The sequence below is a fragment of the Cinclus cinclus genome, chromosome 17 (genome assembly GCF_963662255.1).
Source record: "Cinclus cinclus chromosome 17, bCinCin1.1, whole genome shotgun sequence".
Classification (NCBI taxonomy): domain Eukaryota; kingdom Metazoa; phylum Chordata; class Aves; order Passeriformes; family Cinclidae; genus Cinclus; species Cinclus cinclus.
Window position 1 is genome coordinate 2,528,147 of NC_085062.1, and position 12,562 is coordinate 2,540,708.

Consider the following 12,562-nt stretch of genomic DNA (forward strand, 5'->3'; position numbering starts at 1 on the left):
TTTACTTCTGAACAGCTCTGTTGGCTTAACATCCTGTCCTCAAAAGATAAGAAGTTGATCTCTTGCATTTTATTAATAATTTTCTGTTAAACCATGTTATCCTTTGAATTGTTTATATGCCAAAAATGAGGAATTGTTATTGTGTTATGCTTCACAGTTGATTCTTGGTATAAAATTCCTTTTTTTCCTCCTTAATTTCCAAAGTACTGTGCTCTTAAATGCAAACAATAATCTCAAAATGCTAACAATGAATCTGTTGTTTGGAAATGATGAAGGTTATACATGATCCAATCTGCTGAAATGTGTGAAAAAATAATAAATATTTGGTTTGCCTCTAGCTCATCTTAGAAGCACTGAAATTAGTATTTTTTATTGAGGGAATTTTTGCCAGGTTTCTCATTGAAGGACAGTCCTACACATAAGCCAAAATGCAGAGGCTGCCAGGGAGTGCAGTGATCATTCTGGCAAAACAACTTGGGTTGTTTCTTTTAAATATCTTAATTAGCAGAGCAAAGTCTCCAGTCTGTTCTTAGAGAGCTGCTGCTGGGCCAGATCAATTGCAACAAACTCCCAAATCCTGTGGGTGTAGGTCATAAAATAGTCTTTATCACTGTGATCATGGAATCATTGAGGTTGGAAAAGACCTCTGAGATCATCCAGTCCAAACTGTGACTGACTCCTGACTTGTCAACTCAACCAGAGCACTGAGTGCTGCACACAGTCATTTCTTGAATGCTTCCAGGAGTGGTGGCTCCAGTGCCTGACCACTCTTCCAGTCAAGAAATTCTTCCTGGTGTCCAGCCTGGGATGCTCTGCTCAAGGAATGTGTGTGATTCTTCACACTGGCACATCACCACGGGGATGTGCCAGGTTGGACAGACTCCCCTTGGCTGTGTTGTCTGCTGATGCAAAAGGTTTTTGTGATGTTGGGTGGTACCTGGAGCTAAGGGTTGGGGTGGGATGTGTTACCTGTTCCAGGAGCAGGAATTGAGGTGTCATTACATCTCCGTTCAAACCGAGCATCCGAATGGAAATATTTTCAGGGTCCCAGATAAATCAAATCTCTGTGTTGGCCGGATGAGGTTCTAAATGTTGCCTTTATAATCTCTAGGTTTGGTAATCTTAGTGCTAGGATGCTGCTACAGCACTGCTGTGCTCAAAAGGAGTCCTGGAAACCATCCCCAGTGTCCAGGTCCGTGTACAATACCCTGGAAAATGAACATTTTTATGACGTATTTGTGATCTATTTTCCTTTCAGAAAAAGAGCAGAGAGGAGACATGTGGGGAAGGCAGTGGAGTGGAGATCCTGGAGAACAGGCCCTACGTGGATGGCCCGGGGGGCAGTGGGCAGTACACTCACAAGGTTTACCACATCGGGATGCACATCCCCAGCTGGTTCCGCTCCATACTGCCCAAGGCAGCTCTGCGCGTCGAGGAGGAATCCTGGAACGCTTATCCTTACACGAGGACAAGGTGAAACTGGGCAAAACATCCACAGCTGTGCTGTGTTAAAGCAGTGCCATTTCCCTCTCCAGTAATGCATAATTGCAGAGCAGCCGGGGTCGAGTCCTAAAATTCCTGTGCAGTGCTGGATCTCGGGAGTTTCCCTGGGCTGGCTGCACACCTACCTGGGAATTTGTGGCTCTTTGCTGTAAAATGTGGAGCTGTTTTGTCTGTCAAAGCTTGGGGATAGTGAATGGTTATTGTTCAGTCTTGTATCCTGCACTGTTCTGCTTAACAGATCTCTGCAAACTCAGGGAAATTATAAATGTGCATGGTTCTGGGACAGATGTCAAGCTGAATCCTGTCAGGGAAGACAGGATGCATTTGTACAGGGGAAAGAAAAATCTTAATAAATAAATGAATAAATAACCACAGCGCTTCTTTTCTGGGAACTGTCATTTAACTGCCCTCTGGGACCTCCTTGTTTCATCTGATTTTGTCAGGGAGGACTTCAGATACCCTGGAATAAACAACCTTTGTGGCAGTTACTCCAGTTTAGAGCATTTGCTCTTTTTCAGATTTACAAATCTGATATTCCTGTCATCTTGCACACTAAAAAGGCTTTTATGGGTATTTTTGGTTTTTATGAAAAATCTAGAAAAATTTCCTGGTTCTGTTTTAGCTGGTCTCTGCAAGTAACATCAATCCTGGGAAGGTGGGGAGTCAGTGTTTGCATATGGGCTGTTGCCTGTGACTCAATATAATGGAACTGCTTGACTTTTAAGTGATTAAAGTTCACTTCCAGTCAGTTTTTATCTCTTCTCTCGATATGCCTATGAGTCAATCAGTTGGCCAGGAAACCTGTGCTGCACAGAACTAGTTCATATTTTATTCTGCCATAGGTTCCAGGCAGGAGCTTTGCTTTTCTCCTTGCACAGGTGCATTTCCAGGATGTCCTTGTATTAGCACCTTTGTCACAACTTTTTAATATAGTGGGTCCAAAATTTATCTCCTTGCTGAAAACTGGTGAGCTCCTGTCCTATGAAGTTATTAAAGAACAATCTCTATTTGGTATTTTAAGCATATCTGAAGGAAAACATGATTAGAAGGCTGGCTGGGATTTGAGGCTGATTTACTCTAAGCTGTGTTGTTCTGGCTCCCAGGTACACGTGTCCTTTTGTGGAGAAGTTCTCTATTGATATTGAGACGTACTACAAAACTGACCCAGGAGACCATAACAATGTATTCAACCTTTCTGCTGCTGAAAAAAGACAAACCATTTTAGGTGAATAGCCTTTTTCCTCTACTTCTTTCCTGTTTTGTCTCTTTCTTTTTTTTTTTTTCTTGGTATGTCCACCTGTCTTTCCATCTTCCCTAAAAATACACCTGCACCCCTGTCAGTGTCACTGAAGGTTAGAACAAGAAGGGTGAGGATATCAGAATTGTCTTCTAGGCTTGATGTAAATTCTATGGAAATAATTTGGATCCCCCATCTGTAAATTTAAGCTTTTCCATCTTATTTATGCAGCTCCCAAGAGGAGTAAGACATCTGATGAATTTGGGGGTAATTTTCCTTTCCACAGGAGAGGAAAAAAAGAGGTGCATAATTGTGAAAATATTGCTGCTTATTTGTGTGGCTCCTTCATGTATATGAAAATTATTTCTAGCTGCATTTTTCAAGCATGAAGGTGCATTTAATTTTTGTTCCCTCTCCTTTTAGTCTTGCCCTCACACAGGTTAACACTTGCTTCACAGCTGTCTTTAGAAGACTGAGTTAATGTAAGGAATTAATGAGAAAAGGCAAAAGTATTTCAAGAGTACTTTTCTGTTTCACTTCAACTGTCCTCATTCCTGGGCCTGTCTGACCAGGCTTTCATTGCTGAGCAGACTCAAGTCCCACCACTGCAATGAGAGGTGTCACAGAGCTGTCACTTCTTGGGAAGTGTGATCCTGCCGTTCAATCCAAACTTCAGATGCTTCTGCTGAGCTCTGGGGGCTGCAGGTCTTTAAAATACATTCATTCACTCCACTCCTGCTGCAGTTTCCACTTCTTCATTGTTGGATTGTTAATCAGGACTTCAGTTAACCTTTCTGCTTTCCACAGTACATCTGGTCTAACAATAGCAGATGAGGAGTTCCCAGTCCCCTCCTCTGATGGATCCAAAGATGAGATGTTCCATAAGCAATTCTATTCCATAGTAGGGCAGGTGTATTTAACTATCTTGGCTGAGACAACTGCAGTGCTGAGTGATATTAGAAAAGCTGGAAGGTGAAATGTGCAACAGATCTGTGTGGAGCTGGAAAGACGGAGTGTGCAGAGCTGCCAGAGTGCTGTGGATCTGCAGTTACTGTGGGCAAAAACATCTGTTTGCAGCAAAGCCTCTGTTTTCTGGAACTGTGTGTGCTCATTCCTCTGGCAGAGCTGATCTCTGCCCAGCAGCAGTGTATAAACAATTTAAATATCAGTTGTTTAAGTGTAAGTAAAAAGAAACTAAATGCTGTAATGCTTCTGGTACTTAACTAAAACAGAAATAACTCATGGAAAATGACATTTTCTTGTTTTGCTCAGGAAAAGGAAGCATCTAACTGGTTTTCTTCTCTTTCTATAGATCCTATTGATATTGTTAAAGATCCTATCCCTCCCCATGAGTACAAAGCTGAGGAGGATCCAAAGCTGTATAAATCAGTGAAGACTAAAAGAGGGCCCCTCTCAGAAGATTGGATTCAAGAGTACAAGAACAACCCTGGGAAATACCCCATCATGTGTGCATATAAACTGTGTAAAGTGGAGTTCCGATACTGGGGGATGCAGTCGAAAATCGAGCGCTTTATCCACGATGTTGGTGAGCATTTATGGTCTTGCAGAGTTCACTCCTTAATGTTTGCACTGAATTGAAACGTGAAGGTGAGGTCTGTGCAATGCATCACACCCCAAGAGATGTCTGTGAAGAGGTTCTCAGATCTGATGACTCTGTGGGTCAGCTCAGAAAAAAGTCCTGTTATTCTGTCACTTATAATCATGGTATGTACAAATCCAAACCACGTGTATCCACTGAAAAAGTTTAAAGATTTCAAGTCCCGTGTAGGCAAGATCTTGCATTCTCCTCTAATTTTTTTCTTGTTTCTTTTTTTTTTTAAGATAAACTTGCCAGATAATTTTTAAACTCTGTCAGTCTTTTTTATTGTGACCAAAATCCATCCTGAAGGGCTGCCTAAAGAAATAAGTTTCACTTCAGTGTCCAGAGTGGTTCCAGAAAACCACTCCCTGGAGCATCCCTAGTTTCTACCTGCCTTGTGTGATGGGGCTGCTGGGTCTCTGTGTGGCTCTGAGTTGTGACTATATGTCCTTCTTTGATGGATGCATCATTCTTAGGTCAGGGCTTTCAAGGAGGAATTGGATGTGCCTGGGAGTAACTAAGTGGAGGCAGTACAGGTGGTGGCAGTGCTGGCAGTAATTTGTTCTTTGCAGAAAATCTATAAAACACATGATACAGTTTCTGAGCCTTGCCACAAATGACGAGTGGAAGACTTACATAGTGTTTTCAAGGAGCATTCCCATCTGAAAGGGCAGAGCTCTGGCTGTCCTCTGGCAAAGAAAATGCCAAAGAGAAAAGCTTTGTAGAGGATGCTATCACCTTCCTGTGCACTGCAAATCCTCCTGTATGACCTCTACAATTCTGCTTTTGATGTGCAAGTCTTCATGAAGTGCTGGATTCTAGCATAAGTAATTTTGAAGCTCTTTGCGGTCACACTGTGCTCCTGAGAGCCAATATGAAAAACACTGATAGAGCAGTGGAGAAGAGCATACAACTTTTCTGAATGCTCACATGTGGTTTTCTCACAGCTCCTTTGCTTTTCTTTAGGCAGGGATGGAAGTTTTTCCTGCAGTAGACTGTTACAAGTGCCTCTCTGCACTGAACTCCCTTGGTGTTTGGGTGACATGGGTTAATTTAGTGTATGCTGGAAAACAGGGAGGCAGAATAACAACTCCATTGTATCTGTTAAATGAAAAAGGAGCACGTGACTCTTCCAGTTGTTCAGAGGTGTTTGGCATAGATTAACTTGGTCCCTTAGAAACATTGCTTTTGTATTCCGTGAAAGATTGCCTGCCATTTCCCTCTTGATTGAGGCTTTGCAGAGAGCAGAGCCAGCTCATTGTCTGCCTTTCAAAAGCTTTTCCAACCTGTTATAAAGATGGCAAATAGTGTTTTTCCAAGTGGTTAAGATGCATAAAATCAGGAAAGTCTTTTAGGCAAGACAAAGTAGAGTGAAGGAAAAGTGAAAGTAAAAGCTTGGGGTATCTGCAGGAGCTGTGTGGCCTCCCCCTGCCCTGGGATAGCCATGGGGAAGCCATGAGTGGGCAAAGTGCCACAGCATTTGCACCAAAGCCAGCAACGTATGAGGATGTTTAAATTGGAAAGTGTGGTTACAACAGGACTGACCAGGCTTAGATGTACATCCCCTTGTGGGGCTTTCAGCTGGTAGCCAAAAACAGATGGAGACCTTTGTGCATTGTGTAGTGACGGTGAGCCAAGCTCCCAGGAGCCAGAGATGATGTGGTGGGTCAGCCCCTTCTTCCTTGGCATTTTCCTCCTGGTTCCTCTGTTCCCAACTCGGGCAAATTTATTTCTTGGGGAATTAGCTCACTCTGTTGAGGGTCACCAAGTCAGCAAGGAAACAAACAGCAGGATCCAAACTCTGCCCAATGAGGAACAATGCTTAGTGGAGCAAACTAAAATTAGAGAATGGGTTGAAAAAAGAGCAGGTCTGAGGTAAGTGATGGATGGCTTGTATGATGTGGAAGGGCTGCTGAGCACAGAGGGAGGAACTCTGGGGGACGGTGTTGAAACATTCTCACTCGTACTGAGTGCAGCAGCCATTCTTTCCCATGACTAATTGGACAGTTACTCAGTGCTTTGACAGCCTGAGACACAGACTAAAATTGTGATTGTGGGCTATTAGTCTACTTGGCTGTAATATTTGTATGCTTTTTTACTCCTTTCCCATAGATCTTAAGTTTAATTGGACTGGCACTGCATAATGTTCTGCTCCCACTTGCTTCCTAATGGTGCATGTGGGCTCTGAGTCTTTTGTTGTTAAACAAGTGTGTTGACTGTATATGGGTTATTAATTATATACTGTGGCAAAGTGTGTTCCATCCCAGTAACTGGAGCTTTGTCTCAGCCACTGTGTCCTAGGCTAAATATGCCCAAATTGCTGCACAGTGGTGAAGTGGTTTCTGAAAGCTCTTTTGCAGAACTTTGCCTTCACTAAAGCACTCAATGACCCAGTTCATCCACTGCCCACTGGATCCCAAAGGTAAAGTTTTGTCTTTCCAAGGGGAGGCATGTTGCCATTGATATAATGTGACCACAGGCTTTTCTTAGTGAGGATTCTGAGCAAGGGAGGTCAGGGAAGCAAAGGGGTGTAACTGCAGGTGGATTGGTTGGATTGTACTGACAAGGTTATGGGATCTCTTGGGACTGTCAGGAAATAGTGTTGCACATGGACAATCAGGCATCCTTTATTTGCTGTCGGGAAATTGCTGACAGAGCATTATAAAATTATTTGGGAAGTTGCTTCTGGGTAGAGAGTCAATGGGTATGTGAACAGTTGGTTCATTTGGATATTGAGGGTATTTGGTGCAGAATTTTTTGGTGGGTTTTCTAATTTATTTCCATTGAGTTCCTGTCACATTTACTATTTTCATTTCATGTTGAAGAACAAGCCCAGAACTACAGACCAAAGCTTTTTAAATACACATGAAGCCTCCTCTCTGCCCTGGCTTGTCTAATGATCATTTACACTTCTTTTTGTATGATGAAGACCAGCACCACAAATCATTTACAGGAGTCAGCACCTCATGGGTTCAACCAGCCTCTGAGTTGTTGAGGTGGTGAGCTGGAAACCAAGTGATTTAAATGTTTGCACCCTGCTCAGCTCTTCACAGACATCTTCACAGATGATCTTTCTGCACAGCACAGTGGGAAATGTTACAATAATTAAATCAACACATGATGACGGGTGCTCTGAACTCAGCCTGCACATTTGTGCATATGTGATGTTATGGTTTGTGTGTTTTTTTAAATGAAGCATTGCAGTCTGGAGAAATGGTAGTCTGCTTAACAACTGATAAACAGCTGGTACCTACATCCTTGTCAAAAAACCTCTTCCCATTTTTCTGGGTGACTTTAGTGAAGTGTCTGATGAAGCTGGGGAGTTCTCTGATTCTGGGGAAGAAGGCTCAGATGAGCTTGGGGCATGTTGGTGGAGGGGGAAAACCTGCTGGCAAGGCAGACTTCCAACTGTGCTCCAACAGCTGGGGCTGTGTGTGACAAGGACTTCTCTGGCTGAGCAGGACACATTTACACCTTCCCTCCTTCCAGGGAGAAAAAGGAAAGCCAGCTGGGCCATAGATTCCCTCAGCACTCTCCTGATGGGCATCTGCTACTGAAAGAGTTTTTCCCAATTACCCTCTTTCCTGGGTCTGGTGTCTCCCCTCCTTTTCACTTTCCAATTAAAAAAAACTTGTTTTTGTCTATAATTTTGATACAAAAATGCCTTGAGATTTGTGGGGTTTTTTTGTTTGTTTGGTTTTTTTTTTTTTTTTTTTTTTTAGTTGGACAGGGAGAGCAGCAGTGTCTGGATAGGGGAGGTCAGTCATTTGTAGCTGGATCCTGGCTCCCTGTGGCTGTGTGGGACACTTGTTGTGTTCCCTGGGTCTCTGCTGGGAGGCTGCAGGATGGGCAGGAATCCAATGCCCACTGCTGTGCACAGAGGAGCCCCTCAAGTTCTCTTCCCTAGTACTGAAACCTTTTCTGCGAGCCGTGATTTTTATTTTTGCATTTCTTTTGCACCTTCACAGCCTCATTCTCCCCAGGTTTTCTGCTTGTGTTTAAGAAAGAGAAGTGCAGCACTGCTGGCACATCCCAGGTGAAGGCCAAATGCTGGGAAAGTAATCTGTTTTTTGGACTTCTTAACTAACCTGGAGGGGTAGAGGCACAGCAGCTGTGAAGCCCTGCAGTGCCATCCTATTTTCAAAGCAGCAAAGCTTTAAGGAAGGGTGGTTTGGGATGTCTAATCAAAGGGATGTGAGCAGGGCACATGGGGAGGTCTATGGGTTGGCAGGAAGCTGTGCAGGTGATTTTTGAGATCTAAGAAGCTAGAGAGGAACTTCAAGAGACTTTTTTTACCCCCAAGTGGTTTTCATGTTCCCTGTGATGTTAGTCCATTAAAACACAGATATGTGGTCGGTGGCATCTGTGACTCTACACAGAGAATTTCTGAGGAGTTGAGGCACTGATACATCAAGGCTGGATTCAGGAGCAGGAGTGGAGCCTGCTGAGCCCTTGAACGGGGGAAGCCGTGGGATAAAAGCAACATTCACTTCTCTGTCTGATCACAGTCTGTTTTCAAGGTGTTCCAAGCAAGGTAGAAATGGACACTGGGTGTGGAAGTCCAGAGGGTGGTGAGGTGTTGGGGACGGCAAGAGAAAAGTTTTCCTGGCTTTCAGTGTGGGTGTGATGCGAATTTAATCTTGGTTTTTAAGCTCTGTTGGTTGTCAATCATAACAGGAGGTGAAGAGGCTAAAACATTCTCTTGTAGTTCTGCAAAAAGTAATCTGGCAGGGGAAATAACTCTGAATCTCGACTCAGGTTGGACGGAATTAAGGTGCTGAAGGCTGTCATTCTGCCCCCAGAAGGTCACACTCTGCTGGCTCAAACTTGCCTCTCCCTTCTGAAAGTCCATTCAGCAAAATGCATCAAATATTGATAGATTTAATCTGACTGTGTATATGAAGTTCAGGTTGAGCTGGTCCACGGCATTAGCTGCTGATCTCAGTGGCCATTTCCTCCTGACAGCCTGGCTTGGGGTGACTGGTGGCATTAAGGACTGACCAAAGAGCAGAACAGACAGGAAGGAGATAAATATATTAAAATAGCTTTTTGTGTGTTTAAACAAACAAACAAACAAACAAAAAGTGATTGCTGAAAACAAACAAGATCTTTAGGCTGAAATCACAGAAACTGTGACAGTAGTGGGGTCTAAGGTTTTCTGTACAACAGGGAAGCCTGTGTTGCTGGAAGCCCCTTAGAAACCCTGTGCATGGTGGGACCATCCCCCTTTGGCCATGCTCTTGGAGGTGGAGCGTGGCTTATGAGGGATGTCCTTCCTCATGGTGGTGCTTAGAGAGCTCATCTGCAGCTCCTAAAACCTAAATGATTCTAAGTAGCCTTGATTACTCATTTAATCCCACTGTCAGCAAATCCCATTGGTGCTTTTGGCTTGTCCTTCAACCCATCTCTGCCTCAGTTTCCTAGTAATTAAAGAGGGGGCAATGTTAATTGCTTGCTTATTATCAGAAAAACTCCTGAGGATCAGTTGGTCAGTATTTCCAGAAGCTTTAAAATCATAATTTTCTAGTGTCATTCCATCAGGAATAAATAGCAGTTTGGAGATTTGACCTGTTGGGAGCTTTTAAGGAATAATATTGGTGAAAAACCTGAGTGACTCCTAAGTTTTAAAGACTGGGGAGTGTGATGATGTTAGTGAATGAGTAAGTCTTGAGAAGAGTATCTGTTGCCTGGTCAGGTGCATTGTGTGTTGATACAGAGGCAGTTCTTCCTTTCAGATAGGTGATATGTTGAAATATTTTAAATGGGTTTTACCCACTCCATTTTTCTCCTGCAGAAAAAGACAGATGGTATCTGCAAAATAAAGTATCTTTATTCCCTCCCTTACTTTGCTTTCTATTCCATTATCTCAGAAGCTCCCATTTGTGATGCTGTTTTACTGATACACAGAAACCAGGTGCAGAAGAGGGGTTTCCAAGGAAAGGAAAGTTGTGGGCTGTGCTTCTGTAATGTAACAACTGGGGAGGGCTATGGAGCATTCATCGAGGAATGACTTGAAACTCTCCAGGATTAAGAAAAAAAAAAAAATCAGTAGCTGTTGGGGCTTTTTTGTTTTGTTTTTTTTTAAACTCCTAGTAATGTATTTAATTTTAAAGATGAGATCCAAATGTTACAACTTCTAGAACTTCAGGGAGTTAACTGTTGTCTCTGTGTGGCTCCTCCTTGGTGAAACAGGCAGCCAAAGTCTTCCATCCAAAATTAGGCAATGCCTTTCCAAGTTGAAAGCAGTGACAAAAGAATGGCTGATTTCAGTGCAGAGGAAGAACTGAGGAGGTTAAGTACACGAAGTGACCAGTTTGCCACCCTGACTGTGTGAAGGTCCTCCACTGCAGGTTGGATGTCACTGTAATGTCCCTGCCATGCTGTTGAGAGGCTTTGGGAGGGGCGCACGTTGGTTCCTGCAGTTTGTGCTCTGGTGACAGGGACGCTCTGGCTTTGCAGGCCTGCGGAAGGTCATGGTCCGGGCTCACCGGCAGGCCTGGTGCTGGCAGGATGAGTGGTACGGGCTCACCATCGAGGACATCCGGCAGCTGGAGAAGGAGGCGCAGCTGATGCTGGCCCAGAAGATGGCCCAGTTCTGCGGCGAGAATGACCCAGAGCAGCACGGTGTCAAGGACACTCCTGGGGAGAAGGACGTGGAGCCCAGCACGGGCTCGCCTGCAGACACCGAGGACGTCTCTGCGAACAGCGACGCGGCCTCCGGCAGGTCGCTCACCAAGCAGTGGTCCACCTCCTCCAAGTCCTCACGGTCTTCAAAGAGAGGAGGTAAGATGCTGCCAATGACTTGCTCTTCTGAACTCATGGAGGTTGGGCTTTTGGGAGGTTGGACCATGTCTCCTTGTTGGCAGATGCCTTTGGAACAATGTGTATTAGTCCTGTGGGTCCTGATAACTCAGAGGCCTTTTCTGCTGGTGCTGCAGGCTCAGTCTTCTCAGGTGACCTGTTTTGGGTTTGGAAAGGTTTCTAATCATCCCATAACTCTGACTCAAGTGTCCCGTGACAGAGTTGTTGCCAATGTCAAAAGCACAGAATCTGTAAAAACACCATAGAGGAGCAGGCAGGAACTGGATGGCAGCACTGGGGCTCAAAAGACAGCCAGCAGCACAGAGTTAGTCCTTGTTACCCAGGAGACACTGGTGGCTTTCCAAGGCCCTTCCGTGGTGTTCCCTTCTGGATATCTGCTTATCCTTGATACCTGTGTCACAGCAGGTACCTGTCCTCCTTGGCCAGGGGTCTGTTTCACCACGTGCCTGTCATTTCAGGAGGGGTGTTTAGCTCCATGGGGCTGCACACAGTGAAACATCTCGTCAGCTACTGGGGATATCAAGGTAGGAACCCCCAAAAGTGCATGGGGGCTGCTACCTCCCCCTGGTGATGATGTGCAGTAACTGGAGACAAAACCTCACCCTGGGATTAGGTGGGATGGTACATTCCCTTTTAAACACCTTTCAGGAAGCTTTCAGGATTTTGATGTTAAAGCTATGCTGTGGATTCCCTGTAAAGACTCAGCTTTGAGTCTTGGATTTTGTTACCTCTCCCTTGGAACTCACCTCCATTTGCTGTACTTCCCTTCCCTGGACCATTCTGTACAAAGGAGTGAATCCCCAGTGAGTTACAGCCACAAGGTTCAAACCCTCAGCAATTCCCTCTCTGTTTAGCCAAGTGCTGCTGGTAGCAGGAAAATAGCAGCTCTCACTGCAAGAGAGGGAAAAAAAATCATGAAAACCCCCAAGGGGCAGCATTTCTTCCACTGAACATCTGGGTGAGTGAAGCTTCTCCATCTATTATATGCACTAAATATCGGCAGTTGAGTCTCCATTTTTATTTCCCACTCCATCACTGATTTCATCGTGGGGTGAATGAGAGAGGAGCAATGGTTTTACCTTGCGATGACTCACTCGAGTGAGCCCCAGGGAAGAACCTACCAGATGCTTCATAAATCACTGCATAAAGATAAAAATACTGGCTACTTCACCTGCACCAGGATTTCATATTGATGCACCCATCTTCCATTATGCTCTTTGCACAAACCCCCTCTTCCACTGCTGACATGTTCACTGGGAGCTGGAGTTTTCAGACCGCTCAGGATTTCACTTGAAGGTTTTCACTGGGAGCAAAGCATGAATTTCTTTTCAACTGCAGAATGTCTCAGCTTTTACAAGGAAAAGTAATGAAAGAAATTAATTGTGATGTGCTGGGAAGTA

At 44.3% G+C, this 12,562-nt stretch overlaps 1 protein-coding gene across 5 annotated transcripts in view; it reads left to right on the forward strand.

Annotated features, from left to right (window-relative positions):
• Nucleotides 1-12,562, forward strand: part of PITPNM2 (phosphatidylinositol transfer protein membrane associated 2) — a 60,161-nt gene that overhangs the window by 13,465 nt on the left and 34,134 nt on the right. For all 5 annotated transcript variants that reach the window (XM_062504353.1, XM_062504354.1, XM_062504356.1 and 2 more), the window contains exons 2-5: nt 1,259-1,473; nt 2,607-2,728; nt 4,053-4,286; nt 10,800-11,123. In XM_062504353.1, the coding sequence (XP_062360337.1) occupies nt 1,259-1,473; nt 2,607-2,728; nt 4,053-4,286; nt 10,800-11,123 (895 nt within the window). The remainder of the gene's footprint in view (nt 1-1,258; nt 1,474-2,606; nt 2,729-4,052; nt 4,287-10,799; nt 11,124-12,562) is intronic.